General features: G+C 55.7%; 1 protein-coding gene across 3 annotated transcripts in view; it reads right to left on the bottom strand.

Moving 5' to 3' along the window:
• Nucleotides 1–15517, bottom strand: part of UNC5B (unc-5 netrin receptor B) — a 62850-nt gene that overhangs the window by 16279 nt on the left and 31054 nt on the right. For all 3 annotated transcript variants that reach the window (XR_004262172.1, XM_032256261.1, XM_032256262.1), the window contains exons 2-4: nucleotides 6503–6727; nucleotides 1530–1673; nucleotides 947–1050 (exon numbers count right to left, since the gene is read on the bottom strand). Coding sequence is in view for 2 of the 3 variants with exons in the window: in XM_032256261.1 (XP_032112152.1) it covers nucleotides 947–1050; nucleotides 1530–1673; nucleotides 6503–6727 (473 nt within the window). In the remaining variant the exon portion in view is untranslated. The remainder of the gene's footprint in view (nucleotides 1–946; nucleotides 1051–1529; nucleotides 1674–6502; nucleotides 6728–15517) is intronic.

Below are 15517 nucleotides of genomic sequence, written 5' to 3'. Positions count from 1 at the left end.
TGCTAGCCAGGATGAAAAGGCTGGAAGGTGATAGGAACAAGGTCCCCGGATCTGGCAGACCTGGGTCTAAACCCCAGCTCTGCCACTCACCAGCTGCCTCGCCCTAGGTGGCCACTGGGCCCCTCCCAGCCCTGCTTCCCTGCTGTAGGTTGGAATGGTAACATCGCTTTGCAGGGCAGCTGCAGAGACCAGCGTGCCAAGTGCCTGGGATACATAGCCAGGGGTGTTTGTCTGAGCCCGTTGTGCAGAGGAGAGCTAGGGCTGGGAGAGGCTGAGTGATGAGTGCACGGTTTTGGGGATCAGACAGGGCTGATCCCAGGCTGGAAGTCCAAGGTCCCGACTGTTCCAACCCTCTGCTCCACTGGGCAAAGCCCTAATCCCTGGACCACCAGTGCAGGGAGTGTCTGGAACACAGGTACGGACGGTGAGAGAGGACAGGCAATCCAAAGGCTGCGTGCTTTCAGGAAGGGGTGACCGGCTGGTGGGGGAGAACACACTCACACACACGCATCATGGGATTCTTTGGCAGCCATAAAGCTGGGGCCTTGGCTTCTGGGTGGGGCAGGAGATCGAGTCTGAGCTGGGGGTCTACCTAGGGAGCCCCTGCCAAGGAGTTCTGGGGATTTCTGCCCTAGCTGCCCCATCCCGTGGCATTATGCCTGTGGCAGGCCCAGCTGGGATCTGGCATGTGCTGCGTTCTGCAGAAGTGGCAGCTCCCTTCCCTGTCCCAAGCCTGGATCTCACTAGCTAGGAGTATCTGTCTTTATCATTAACTCCTCCTGGCTCTGCTAGCCAGGATGAAAAGGCTGGGAGGTGATAGGAACAACATCTGTAAAAGCGGGAGGGCTCTGGGAGACTAGCATCATGGCTGGTGGTAAATACCATGCCTGGCCCCTGCAGGCATGGCCACAGGGCCATGCTCAGTGGTCCCTACATCCCCGCTCACCTCAGCAACAGGCATCCCCTCTGGCGGGCGGCACTGCAGGAGAACCTCATGGTCCAGGGGCACCTCCTTGCCCAGAGGCTCCTGATCAAAGTTCTTGCGCAGGTCTGGGAGAAGCGAGAGGGTCCCAAGGCAGTCAGGTGTGAGCAGGATTGGAACCTGATGTTCTACATTGTGGCCACTGGGTGGCAGTGCAGACCCAAGGAACTGTTCATGGGCCCCCCTGGCCTTTGCCTGGGGAATTTCCTCTTCTCCAAAGGAAGAGGCCTCACTAGGCTGACTTGGGGGAACAGGGTTCCTTCCCTGACTCTGGGATCCTAAGCACATAGTAGCCCAGGATAGGATAGGTGAGGAAGCTGCCAGCTTCTTTTCTACAGAAGTAGATGAAAAGGGGCCCAGGTTCTGGGTCTAGGAGCCCTCTCTGAGCTGGCATCCACGCGCTGGGATGTCTCTGCCATGGGCATCCTCAGCCAAGGATGATGGAGGGTGCCCCACAGATGGAAGTTCCCTCTCCAGCAACCTCGGTGATGGGGAAGGGTCCTGCAGGGACGGGGTGGGGGTTGGGGTGGGGGTCAAGGTGACATACAGGCGATGCGGACGTAAGCTCGACGACTCTTGGTGGTGCCCGCAGAGCTCCAGGCCACACATTGGCACCAGTAATCCTCCAGCCCAAAGAGCTCCTCCACCTGCTGTCGTGACACCTCGATCTGTACCTCGCGCACCTGCAGGCCTGGGAGAAGAAGAGAGAGCTGTCAGGAGGCAGGGGCAAAGCCAGGATGTGAGGCATAGGACACCCCTCTGCTTTCCACCTCGGGTCCTGCTGGCTCTCCCACCCAGGTGCCCCTTTCCACCCATTCCTCCTATCTCCTGTATCCACCCTGGCCCAAGGCTCACGGCCACTCACCTGCACACTGGAGAGGCTAACACAAGCCCTCTGCCCCATCCAGTGTGCTCCACCTGGCAGCTAGTGTCATCTCCAAAATGCACAGGTGGTGTGTCATTCCTCCCTGATAGGAGACCCTTCCTGCGGGGTCTCAGTGGCCTGCAGGCCAGCAGGGTTATCCCTGCAAGTGGCTCTGAGCCGCACTGTGCATCCACCATCCCCATGCCCTGTGGCCTTACCGGGTGTCTTCCAGGCCCTCGTGTGCCCTGGCTCTGCAGCCATGGGCCCTTGCACATCAGTCCCCTGCCTGGAACTCTTCTGTCTCCGCTGGGCCCAGTGGCTTCCCAGTCACTGCCAGATTTCAGCTCAACCTCACTTCCCGAGGAAAGCCCCCTCCCCGCTGCGCCTCCCCCATACTCTCCCATGGCTCTCGACACTCCCACCGCTGCTCCGGATGTTTGTCTATGCAGCAATCACTCCCCTACCCAGCCTTATCTCCTCCCAGAACCCACCATTAACTGGACCCAGATTATTTATGGACGCGTTCATGGGTTAAATGTCTTGTCTCTTGCAGGAGAACAAGATGGGGCTTTGTCCTGCTTGCTACGGTGGCCCAGGGCTTGGCACAGGAAGGGGGCTCAGCATGTGCAGAGGTGGGATGCTGGCTCTCCCTCGTCACCATTCAGGCCCTGTGTGCCTGGAGCTGAGGAAGTCCCTCTTCCAGGAAGCCCCTGATCTCTTAATGGCCCCCTGCCAGGGCCTAGGAAACTCCATAGATAATGGGACCCACCAACCTATAAAAAGGGTTACTCAGTCTTCTGCCAACCATCCCTCAATGAAGCCCTCCATGCTCAGGAAAGGAGGGAATCTGCCAGGAATGGGGACATCCATCTGAAGTTCCTCCCCAAAGGTTATAGAGGCCTCCTCCTCCTCCAGGAAGCCTCCCTGACTGTCTCGTGTCTCAGAATTTCTAAAGCTGCTCCTCCCTGCCACGATGTATCCTATCTCATCCTCTCATTGCACCATGGGTTGTTAAGGTTCGCACACCCGGTGGCATGGTGCGTAAGGACAGGGTTGGATGGCTGGACAGGTTTGCGTCCTGGACCCACTCTCAAACCCCAGCTGGGAGACCTCTGATAAGTTTCTCAGCCTCTCTGAGCCTCAGATCCCTCATCATAGTAAACTCTTGGGGTAAACTCTAAACAAGTCACTTGATCGTACCACTGTACTCCAGACTGGGCACTGCCTACTCTGCCACAGTGCCCACTGGACACAAATACTCTGGCAAGTCATCTGGATCTCAACCAGCTTCTTTTACCTTTGAAGAAACTGAAGCCCAGAGAGGGTAGGTGGCAGGCCCCAAGTCCCCTAGCAAGCTGCCACAGAGCAGAGGTCAGCTCTCAGTGCCTTTCCCAGGTTAAACTTGGACCCCTCGCCCATAACTCCTTTTGGGACCTCTCCTGATGAAGTCATTGCCATAACTCTCCTATTGTTGAAGAGGGTGGGGTCCTTGTGTAGGGAGTCCAGACAGGGAGGACAGCCCTGTCCTGATGGCCAAGTATCTAAATGGAGGCAACTGCGGATTTGCCATCCAGAGAAGAGGACGCTTCAGGGGTGGGTGGCAGTGTCTGCCTGCTATGGCTGCCCAGGGGGCTGGCTCCACAGTCAATGCTGCATGGCCCAGGGAGCAGAGCCCCTGCCCCTTGCTTACCAGGCTGTGAACCTGGAAGACTGAGCTCTTTTAAGGGGGTCATCCATGCAAGAAGGTTTCAGCAGTACCAGTAGCTGGACAGAAGGAAACCACCAGCGGGGAGGAGGCATGACACCTCATCCATGATCACCAGCAGGCAGAGATGCAGGGAGCACAGAGATGCAGGGAGCACAGAGATGCAGGGAGCACAGAGATGCGGGGAGCACAGAGATGCAGGGCGCACAGAGATGCAGGGAGCACAGAGATGCAGGGAGCACAGAGATGCAGGGAGCACAGAGATGCAGGGCACACAGGATAGGGCCCTTCGGTCTCCCAGGCTTGGGATCCAGCGCCAGCTTGCTCTCCCAAGCATGGCAATACCTGGCCCAGGACACCCAGGGTTAGGCTGCCTGTCCCGATCTGACATGAGCTGGTGGGGGCCTGTTCTGCCTCTCCTGGTCCCCAGCTGTCCTCTGTATTTTCAGGGCCTCAGGGAGTGCCAGGGAAGGCCAGGGCTAGAGAGCAGGAGGCTGAAGTGGAATCAGGCCCCACCACTGCCGAGGAAGCACTGCCCATTATTTGCAGCTAATGGGGACAACAGTGCCCCAATTTCTAGGGCTGGCAGGGCCTGTGTGCCTGGTGGCAGGGGAGTAGGAGCCATGCTGTTACTGTTGGTAACAATCACTGGGCCATTATTACTAACGGCCTGTAAGGGGCCCCGGCAGGCGCACTGTTCCCTTGCCTGGCCCGGACCCCCACGGCTGACCTCTGATACAGGCCAGAGGGTCTCAGTGGGCAGAGAAGTAAGGACCGTTTGACAGAAAGAGGCCAAGGAAAGCCCGAAAAGAGGACAGAAGAAGCAGGCATTTATCAACTGCCTGCTGGGCCCTGGCACGCTGCGCCATGCTGTGCGTGCACCACCTGGCTCTCCCCTCACCAGCACCTTCTGTCAGCTTCCCAGTTTACAAAGAGAACTGGGGCTCAGAGAGGTGGAGTGACTTCCCCAGGGTCACTCAGCCTGAGAATGAGGGCAGCTGGCAAATATGTGTTGTTTTGTTTCCCTTAAAAATTCCTTTTTTTCTGGCTGGGCACAGTGGCACATGCCTGTCATCCCAGCACTTTGGGAGGCTGAGGCAGACACATCACGAGGTCAGGAGATCGAGACCATCTGGCTAACACGGTGAAACCCCATCTCTACTAAAAATGGAAAAAGTTAGCTGGGTGCGGTGATGCACGCCTGTAGTCCCAGCGACTCGGGAGGCTGGGGCAGGAGAATTGCTTGAACCTGGGAGGCGGAGGCTGCAGTGAGCCGAGATCGGGCCACTGAACTCCAGCTTGGGGGACACAGCGACACTGTCTCAAAAAAAAAAAAAAATTCCTTTTTCCATTTTTATATTTTAGGTGAGCATGGGACTCCAAATCTATTTTTAAAAATTATGTTTAAATTGTGTTAAAGTACATATTCTATAAAACTTAGCATTTTAACCATTTGTAAGCATACGGTTCAGTGACCTTGAATATGTTCTGGAGTATAAGCCTGACTAATTCTGAAATCTGTGAGCTTTCTGCGACAAAACAGAAACTAAAGAGGGGGAAAGAAGGACAGTGAGACAACATGTCAGGGAGACAGAGAATGAGACAGAGAAAGGGGGATGGAGAGAAAAAGAAGGAAGGGACATGGGGAGGAGAGCAAGACAGACATGGGGAAGAAAGAGAGAAATGAGCAGAGAGTCAGGGAAAGAAAGGGGGCCAAAGAAGGAGAAAGAACAAGATCCAGAAAGGGACGAGAAAAACAAAACGAAGAGCCAGGAAGGCTACCCAGGAGCCCACTGAGCCTGACAGGTGACTGAAGGGGGTCCCACCTGCCTGGCTTTTTGTTTTTGTTTTTGTTTTGTTTTGTGTTTTTGAGATGGAGTTTCACTCTTGCTGCCCAGGCTGTACAATGGCGCAATCTCGGCTCACCACAACCTCCACCTCCTGGGTTCAAGCAATTCTCCTGCCTCAGCCTCCCGAGTAGCTAGAGGGGACAGTGGCTCATGCCTATAATCTCAGCCCTTTGAGAGGCCAAGGTGGGTGGATCACCTGAGGTCAGGAGTTCGAGACCAGCCTGGGCAACATGGAGAAACCCCATCTCTATTAAAAACACAAAATTAGCTGCCTGCCTGTCTTAAGCCCGGGGAAGGGCTATTCACCCCGAGGGCTGCTGTACTACACAGGGGCCTGGTGACAAGTGAGTAAGAGCCCCTCACTTAGACCCAAGGGCACCCTGGGGGCAGGCCCAACTCTGGGAGATGCAGGGAGCCCCAGGGCTCTGCCTCCTCCTCTGGGGGTACCGAGGGCCCCCACATATCCAAGAAGGAAGGGACCCTGTGCTTCCTCAAGTTTCCCAGCTTCGGCCGCTCTCCTCTCTCTCTCCAGATTTGGGCTACATCCCAGCACCACTTGTATGGTTATTTACTTAATCCTATCAACTCTCATTTTAACCTAAAACAACTTAGTTCTATGCAGGAAATGCCATATCATTATTGTGAATGGAAACCAGTATCACTTTCCACAAACAGAAGGGAACTGTAAAAACAGCGATCGCATTGAATTCTGGGTCGGTTACAGGGCTGTGAGGCAGAGACTGGCCCTCTTGGTTAATCGGGGAGCTTGACAGGTATTTGGGAGGGCTCAAGAGTCCCCGCCTGATGGGAACTTGCCCCCTGACAGAAGCAGAAGGATGGAGAGAAAATGGAAAAGGGAAGTAGAGGGCTCATAGGGCACTCGGTGCTGTTGAATGCAGTGGGGATGGTCCCAAAGTCAGGCTGGCACACGTGGCCAGCACTTGGGGAGATGCTAATCCATGGTAAAGCCCGGGGAGGGAGGCAGGGGGAAACTGAGGCCCAGAAGGGCACCATGGCTGTGTGAAGTCTCCTATGGAGCCAGGCTTGTGCCTCTGGGCCTGGGGTGTCCTGGGGTGTCCAAGCAAGTGGGGTGGGCTCACCGGTGGCCTCGTCCAGGCCTTCCTGTGTGACATGGTCGTTCTGGCTGACCCAGTCGCCGTTGCACTTGAAGTAGATCTGTGTGGCGGGGAAGGCGCGGCAGCGCAGCTCCACAGGCTTGTTCTTCACAATGTAGGCGTCCTGTGGCTCCTGCAGGAAGTAGGGCAGTGGCTCTGCCGGCGCCGAGGGGAAGGAGTCGGGAAGCGCCTCGCTGCCGGAGTCAGTGCCTGCGAGGGAGTGGAGACCTCCATGAGGCTGTGGCTGGGAGGGCCCTGTGGCACCCCTCACCCACCCTGGGGGCCCACTGCAGAGGAAGAGGGCAGGGGAGGCAGGGGAGGGGGCAGCCAGAGCCCGGTTGGGGATGCAGTCGGCAACCTGGGTTGAGTCTGGCACGCCTGCTGCCTCAGTTTCCCATCTTGCCCCAGCTTTTAAGAGGCTGGTTTTTATAAAGAGCCAGTTCCCGCTCTGCGATGCTGTGTGATTGTACTTCATTACAGGCAGAGAGGCCAGGGAGGTCCTGGGAGGTGAGGTGACCTGTCCGGGTGAGGACACCCCTTGGGCCTCCCAGCATCTGCTCCACTGTCCCTGCCTGGCCTCTATCCAGTTCCCCATGGTGACGCAACCAGACCCACCAGACGCACCAGACGCAATGGGCTGGAAATGGGGCTGGAGCTCAAACCAGGCCGGCTCTGCCCTGGAGTCACAGCTGCCCTTTGCAGCCCCTGCCAGGCTGGCAAGCGGGACAGGAGCCAGGGCTACAGGGCAGGGGTGGGGTGAGCTGGCTGCACCAGGCCTCAGCCCCCTGCAGGTCTCCTCCCCCAGGGGAAGCCCTCCTTCCCAGAAGCCTCCCCACAGAGCTCACCTCCCATGCTCTGTGGCTCTGACCCACCCCTTGGCCTCTTCCTCCCAACCCTCACCCAGCAAGATCCAGCCCTCAGTGCTAAGGATGAGGAGACTTCAGAGCAGACGGAGGCTGTGCCTTTGGCAGTCTCCTCCCACAAAGGGGCCAAATGGAAATCCTGGCCCACCCGTCTCCCTGGAAAGAACAGCACCTCAGGAGGTGAGACAAACAGGAAGGAGGGTGTGGCCACCGCCAGCGCCCAGAAGCAGGGAAACCAGGCCGCTGGGCTGCTGGTTTACAATCCACTTAGGAAAACGAACTTTCCAGCACCAAATGCCAAATGATCAGGTGGCTGGGCATGAGCCGTGGGGGGGCTTGTCCTCCTGTGCTGACTGCCCAGAGGAAACCGTGAATGAAGCTGTGGGGTGGCACAGGGCTGCCCAGCCCCTCCTGCTAGAGGCTTGGCCTAGAGCCAAGGGAGGGGAGAGGGTGGTGTCTGAGAGGCCTGTGTGGTCTCTGGGATCATGCACTTGTTCTCTGGTCTAGAAGGCCATGCTGGGCCCTAGGGAGTCCTCTACAGGCAGAGGGGCCAAGAGGACGCCTGGTTTTCCAGGAGCAGAATGCCTGACTGTGCTTTCTCCTTGTGGACCAGGAGACCCTGCCAAGACTGGTGAGCTTAGGAGGAAATGCATGAGCTGTCACTGGCTCAGGGCTGCAGGCCCTGGGCAGTGCACGTATGGGAGCGGGGGGTGCAGTGCACGTATGGGAGCTGGGGGTGCAGTGCACGTATGGGAGCTGGGGGTGCAGTGCACGTATGGGAGCTGGGGGTGCAGTGTATGTATGGGAGCTGGGGGTGGGTAGCTAACAAGATGACACATGACTCCAGCTTCATCCAGCGTGTTCTGTGGGGCCCAGGGAGAGGACCTTAACTCTTACCTCGCTATGTCTGATGAGCACAAAAGGTGGACATTCTGCCCCATCTCTAGGCTGCTCTGAGGATCACATGAGACAAACATGCATGAACGCCTGGGAGGGGCCTGGCACATAGTAGGTACATGCTGCTGCGTTGAAAGAACAACTAATGCTTACCCAGCATCAGGTGCTATGTTTGCAGGAATTTATGGAATTCTGGCACCAACCCTGTAAGGTATGTTCTATAATCCCCATTTCAGAGATGGGTAAATAGAGGCTCCGGGAGGTGAAGCAACTTGTCCAAGGTCACACAGCTAACAAGAGGTAGGGCAAAGGTTTGAACCTGAGAAAAGACTGGCATTTGGGCTGTTGCCCCAGACTCCACACCACCTATCACTGATGTAGCTCTGTAACGACGCGGGTGTCTCCACACGCGGGAATCCTAATAACACCCTGACAGTGGCCAGAACGCTGCAGTCCACAGGGCTCTCTCATCAAAGCAGAGGAAACTGAAGACCATTCAAATGGTTCCCATGACTTGCCCGAGGCCACTTGTGAGTGGGCAGCTAATGTGGGAACTGCAAGGCAGATTCCTGAGGCCAGGCCAGGGCTCTCTGACACCCGCTTCCCATTGCCAGGTACAGGGACACGTTCACTGTAGGCAAATTGTGCTAGGGCTGCTTGGGGATTTGATGAGATGACAAGGTGACGTGATGACAGCCCAGGGAGCTGGACATTGGCGTCCAGTGGCCTGAGAGCCGGTTGCTGTGAAGATCCTGAGATGGCCACTAAGGCCTCCCTGCCAGGCCAGGCAGCTCTGGGAGAGCAGGATGGAGTCAGGAGGACACTGGGTGGTAGAGAACCTGCCAGGCTCCATGCCCACCTCCCACCACCAGCATCTTATCTCCGTCTCAGCCCTGAGGGGTGTGGGACAGAGCTCTGCCTTCAGACTCAGATGCCCCTGGGTCTGAACCAGCCCCTCGCTGGCCTCATGCAGCTCACCTTTGAAATGGCGGGATTGAGCCTCCCTCCAGGGGTAGGTCATAGCCACCGGAGAAAGGGCACGGAAGTCCATGGGTGCATGTCACCTGCCTGCCCCCATCTTCTAACTGCACTGCCCCCAGCCCTGGGGTGACGGCTGCCCCGGTGCTCTGCAGCACTACAGGCTGTATGATGACTTTGTTTTATAACTTTAATGCAGACCATTTATAAAGTGGGTGCAGACATGACTGAGGAAAGCAAACATTAGACATCCATTAGTGCAGCAGGCCCTACGTCTGGCAGCCCCACCACCCCACTCTTCCCAGCCCACCCCTCCTCTCAGCCCTGGTGCAAAGATTCAGCTCTGGCCTCAGCAGAGACACAGGCCAAGTGTCTCCTCCGTGCCTCTCTGTTGCAGCAGCACCGGATGGCTCTTGATGTAGCTGTTGCCCTTTTGCTGTGTCCCCATACCCCAGGTGTCCTGGAGGCAGAGACTGCCAAGAGATAAGGAAGAAGAATGAAAGGCCCACCTGAGGTTCCTGCCTGGAGGGAGCACGAGTGGACTCTGCTGGCCAGCACGCAGCAGGTGCACAGTGAGTGCCACCTCAACAAGGGAGGAGCTGGCGTGGTGGCTCACCCTGTAATCCCAGCGTTGTGGTAAGCCAAAGCGGGTGGAGCGCCTGAGCTCAGGAGCTGCAGACCAGCCAGGCCAATGTGGCGAAACCCCATCTCTACAAAAAATACAAAAATTAGCCAGCATGGTGGTGTGCGCCTCTAATCTCAGCTACTCGGGAGGCTGAGGTGGGAGAACTGCTTGAACCCAGAAGGCGGAGGCTGCCATGAGTGGAGACTGCACCACTGCACTCCAGCCTGGGTGACAGAGCGAGACTCTGTTTCCAAACACACACACACACACACACACACACACACACACAAAGTACAGGAGTAAGTATCGGGCATGGGAGGCCGTGCAGAGCCCTCACTTCTCCCTGACCCTGGCTTGGGGCCCAGGGTCTGCTTGGGCGAGATGAGAGCCACCTATGACCAGGCTACATAGATGCCAGCTGGGTGGGAGAATAATGGGGTCTCGGGGTTCCTGGACGCTTACACTGCCAGGCGCTGCTCAGAGGGTGGTTCATATGAACTCAATGAGCTCTACAATAACCCTAGACAGAGATGCCCGAACGTTTTGATTTTTAGCATCTCAGTAATTTTTTTAAGCTATCCCAAGGCCAAAAAGAAGTTCCTAACAGGAATGTATGAAGTAATTACATCCAAACAACTTTGTAAATATTTATATCCTAAAATCTTAGGATACATTGAAAGAAAAAAATTATTTTTACTCCATTCCTGCATAGTCACAAACACTTATGAATGGGGATGTGTGCACCTGTCGGGCGATGCGCAACTTCTCAAACTTTGGAATCTGAGTGGACACTACTACGCTTATTGTTTGTCACGGGTTACTCCCAGATGCCACAATCCCAGCTTTGCAAAGATATGGTGCCAAATAGGAAAGCAGAGTGATATGAGGGTTGCAACTGTGAGCTACCTGCAGCTGGTCGTTGGTGCAGTGTCTGACAGCTACGTAGAATTACTGTGTTTCCCTTGAAGATTAAAAATATTCCACCACTGGGCCGGGCACAGTGGCTCACACTTGTAATCTCAGCATTTTGGAAGGCTGAGGCGGGTGGATCACCTGAGGTCAGGAGTTCGAGACCAGCCTGGCCAACATGGTGAAACCCTGTCTCTACTTAAAATACAAAATTAGCCAGGTGTGGTGGCATGCACTTGTAGTCCCAGCTACCTGGGAGGCTGAGGCAGGAGAATCTCTTGAACCCAGGAAGCGGAGGTTGCAGTTAGCTGAGATCACATCATTGCACTCCTGGGGGACAAGAACAAGACTTTGTCTTAAAAAAAAAACAACAAAAAAAAAAACCCCACAGCTCCCTTGGGAGTTTGGTGATGAGCCCTGGGATGACTTGGCACAGTTTGGGAACCACAGCCTTATGAGTTGGATATGATTATTACCCCCATAGTACAGATGAGAAAACGGAGACCAAATGTGTGCAAGTGACTGGCACAGAGCTATAAAGCTAGTAAGTGGCACAGCTAGTGGGCAAATTTGGGTAATCTGATACTAGAATCTGTCTTCCGAGCACCGCTGAACTGGAAATGGGCATTTAGGTCTACGATGTGCCAGTGCTTCCAACAGCTCACCTATTTACTCCTCGCAAGGCCCAGGGCCAGGATTCTCTTCCCATTTTACAGATGAAAATGTGGCGCCACAAGGGACACGAAGGGTCACCTGGTCGATGGCAGGAAGTGAGGCTTGAGCCACTTCTCTCAGCCCTGACCCCCTGCAGGACTTCCTGCTGCTCCATCTTCACAGAGGAACCACATCTAAGATAGGCTCCCCTAGAAATCCTTGCCTCTGCCAGGCCGGATCTGGGTTTCCTGCTGGCAGGAAAATTCCCACATGAAGTGTTTTTTCCTAACAGTAGAACTCGTTTGGGCCAAAGTTGCAAAACCGCAGCCTGCCTTTAAAGCTGCATCCAAGAATGGTCCAGCTATCCAGCCACGAAGCTGTGAAAGACACATCCCTGCGCAGATGTAATAACAAGGCAGTCAAATGGAGGACAAGAAAAATCACTGGAGTCAGAGCCCTGGGTTTGCATCCCGCTGGGGACTGGCATTCCCGTGTGGCCGTTCGCGCCCAGGCCTTGGAGTTTCCATCTGTAAAATGAGGAGGCTAGCCAAGTCAGTCTCTCAAGCCCTCCTCTGCTTCTAACACTTTGAGGTTTAAAGATCCCTTATGGGGAATCTGTTCATGTGTGAAAATGTCCAGTTGAGTAAATTTTTTCTTCAGAAAGCAGATTTGCTTAAATTAGGGTCACTTTCCTTGCATTGCTATATGGAGGCTCTAAAGCAGAGTGTGGGTAGAACCCGGGGAAGGAGGAGGAGGAAACATTTACTGCTGGGCTCTCCTAACCCTGCTCCAGCCTGCCCGTCCCAGGCCTTAGAGCAAAATGACCACCAGCACTTCTGGATGGGACCTCCGAGGGGCGCGATTCAAACTCTCACCTCTAATTTGCCTTTACTTGCCCATACGAGGTCTCTATGGAGGTTATTTAAAATGCCATCTCATCCACCTTCTCCCATCACCTCCTCAGCCAACCTCGGCTCACACACCTCTGGGAATGGGGAACTCATCATTGCTTTTCTCAGCCAAGTTCTTCTTTGGACAGACCTAATAGTTAGAAAAGCCTTCCTTACAGGCAGCTGCAATTTAGGATTCCAGCCATGGCCGGAATTCTACCTTTTAAACTAACTAAATAGCGCGCTTCCCAGTCTGGAGGTTGCAGCCTGGTCCCCCAGGCCTTCCTATCCAAATATTCTCCAGAAGACACAGGTTTGCACCCCTCACCTCCACGCCGGCTTCCTCGTAGACAAGTTCCTCATGTCACCACCTTCCAGCTTCTGGCAAGTCTATTTTGAGTCAGATGGCTCAAAGACTCCTTTGCAGTTTTGGTGGCTGCCCCTGGAGGGCAGTGAACACACTATGCTCTTCCTAGTGTCCCCCCTTGGCGCCTGGGACAGGACGTCCATCTGGGAGGGGAGTGGAGCGTGTAGGACAGCAGGGCCCATGCCCACCTGTAGGCTTCCTCCCAGGGACTGGTGTGGAGACACAGGCTTGTATAAGAGGCGTCAGAATCTCACCCACCTGGATGAGCAGGAGTGAGGGCCCAGGAGGCAAAGGAATGACTTCAGGACAAATGTAAAGATACTGTACTTCTCAGAGGGTCTTCTGAGAGGAGGGCGTGGCTCCAACTTTCCTGAGCAGGAGATTGTCACTATTCCTGGGGGAAGCTGCAGGAAATCTGTGGCCTTACTGTGACTCTGAGCCTGACCCGAGAGCCAGCAGACCTGGTTCCAAGCCTCACCCTGCACTGTGAGACCTGGGAGGTTGTTTGACCTCTCAGGGCCTCGGTTTCCCCATCTATAAAGAAGTGACTAGCAGCTCCTGCTCTGTCAACTTTGGGGTACTGCTGTGAAAGGTCACCTGAGAAAACAGATGCAAACATCTTTCTTAGCAGGCACCATGGGCTGGGCACAGTGGCTTACACCTGTAATCCCAGCACTTTGGAAGGCCAAGACGGGCAGATCACTTGAGGTCAGGAGTTCGAGACAAGCCCAGACAACATGGCGAAAGAAACCCTGTCTCTACTGAAAATACAAAAATGAGCTGGGTGTGGTGGTGGGTGCCTGTAATCCCAACTACTCAGGGGGCTGAGGCAAAAGAATCGCTTAAACCTGGGAGGTGGAGGTTGCAGTGAGCCGAGATCTCACCACTGCACTCCAGCCTGAATGATGCAGCAAGACTCCGTCTCAAAGCAAACAAACAGGCAGTGCACGTGGCAGGGAGCGACGGCAGGCAGGAGTTGCTCTCTAGCTGAACTGTGTGTGGGAGTCAGAAACCCCACGGGCAGTTTCCTTGGCCTGGCACCACCTGAGCCCCAGTAGACTAGACACATAGAAAGTCAATGTTCCGAGAGCCTCAAGCCTCTGGAGCCCCGCGTTCTACCGGCTCAGAGAGGGGAAGTGACTAATTCGACATCACACAGCAAATTAACAGCCAAGCTGGACCAGAGCCCAGTTGCTGATTCAGGACTGAGGAGGGAGAGGGGGCCCGGAAAGACAGCACAGCCATGGCAGGGTTGTGGGTGAAGGCTTAAGCTCTGTGATTCCCATGCCTGGGATGGAAATTCCTGCTATCCATCTCAGCCAGGTCCACCTCTGGTCAGCCTTGTTGCCCAGGGCAGAGACCTCAGAGGGAGGCTGTGGTGGTCTGGTAGAGAGGGCCTTGAAACCCCCACCGCTGGCTTTTGTCCCCAGGCCTGGGACCCCCAGGCTTAGCACCAGGGGTGGGCATCTGTAGCTGTGCAGGGAAGTTTGTCTCCAGGGCTGGCTGGTGCAGGACAGGGAGGGGAGGAGTCAGGCGGGAGGTGAAGACACAGAACGCCCCACGCTGGGCACATTTATCATCAGCAATCACAGTCTTTCTCTAGCCCCTGGACACCGGCGAATTCTCCCCAGACTTGACCTCCCACTGCATGGAAAATCTCTCCCATTCACTGCGTGGCTGATGTGCTCAGTGGGGAGAGGGGAGAGGAGCCCATTTATTATGATGTTTTAAAAACACACAACCCCACATGGAAGGACCCCTCCCTGGACACAAAGCCCTTTCTCCATCTGGCCCTGGCTCTTTGCGGCTGTGGGGTTCTGGCTGGGGCCCCCCTTGGAGGCAGTCACAATGGCCGTTACTGATGACAAATGGGGGCTGGCGGACTCGGGGGACACGGAGTCATTCCTAACAAAGGCGGCCCCTCACGCAGTCCTTTTCCCACACCCTCTGCACCCATCTGTGCCCTGACATCACTTCCTCTGCTGGCCACAGGAAGCGGCTTCGCCAAGGTGGCCAGCTGGGGCAGGGGCCTGCATCCTGAAGGGGGTGTCTGGCTGCTCCTGTGAAAGGTCTCCCTCGAAGGACTGTGGGACAAGCGAAGGAGTGGGTGGGAGGCTGGGGTTGAGGCACCAGGGCAGGTGCAGTGCTGGGATAAGCCCGGGCCCGGCTGTGGGGGCCACACTGCTTACAGAGCTGGGAAGGACACTATAGTCACTGGCTCACTGGCCACCCTAACTCCCACCTTCAGGCCCTCCCTCCAGACCCTTCCCCTGGCTTTGAGTTCCTTTGGCTCAGGCCTGGGGCTAATTTTTGGTTCCTTTTCCAAGTTTCAGGTATGATGGGGTCGCTGTGATGGAGGCCTGGAGCCTGAGGAGGGAACATTCTGTTTCCCCTTCTTTTCCCAGACAAGGAGCGCAAAGCCCTCTCGTCCATGCTCCTGCAGACCATAAGCATCTTCCCAGCAGGTGGCACCTAAAACCCTGTGTGTTCCAATGAGACAATGCTTACCATCATCAGCACAACGACCTTGCCAAGCTGTTCCATTTTACAGATGCGAAAACGGGGCTCAGAGGTGTGAAAGGACAGGCTCAAGGTCACAGCCACCCAAACCCACAATGGCCCTGAGTGCCCAGCCGAGGCAGCTAACATTCTGTCCTCTTGGGAGCTCACCAGCTTGCTGGAGGGACAGGGTCTCAGCTTCCTAACTCCAGCACTTGGCTTCCCTTGCTCTGTGGGCCTGCCTCTCCCGAACGGAGATCCAGGGGGAGGCCTGGGGCCAGCCTGCCCCCGCCTCAGTGGCAGGTGGCAGGCCCCCCC

This window comes from Sapajus apella, unplaced genomic scaffold (assembly GCF_009761245.1).
Source record: "Sapajus apella isolate SASKATOON/1434 unplaced genomic scaffold, GSC_monkey_1.0 scaffold94, whole genome shotgun sequence".
NCBI lineage: Eukaryota > Metazoa > Chordata > Mammalia > Primates > Cebidae > Sapajus > Sapajus apella.
The sequence above is the reverse complement of the archived record's forward strand: the minus strand, read 5'-3'. Positions and strand labels throughout refer to the sequence as shown.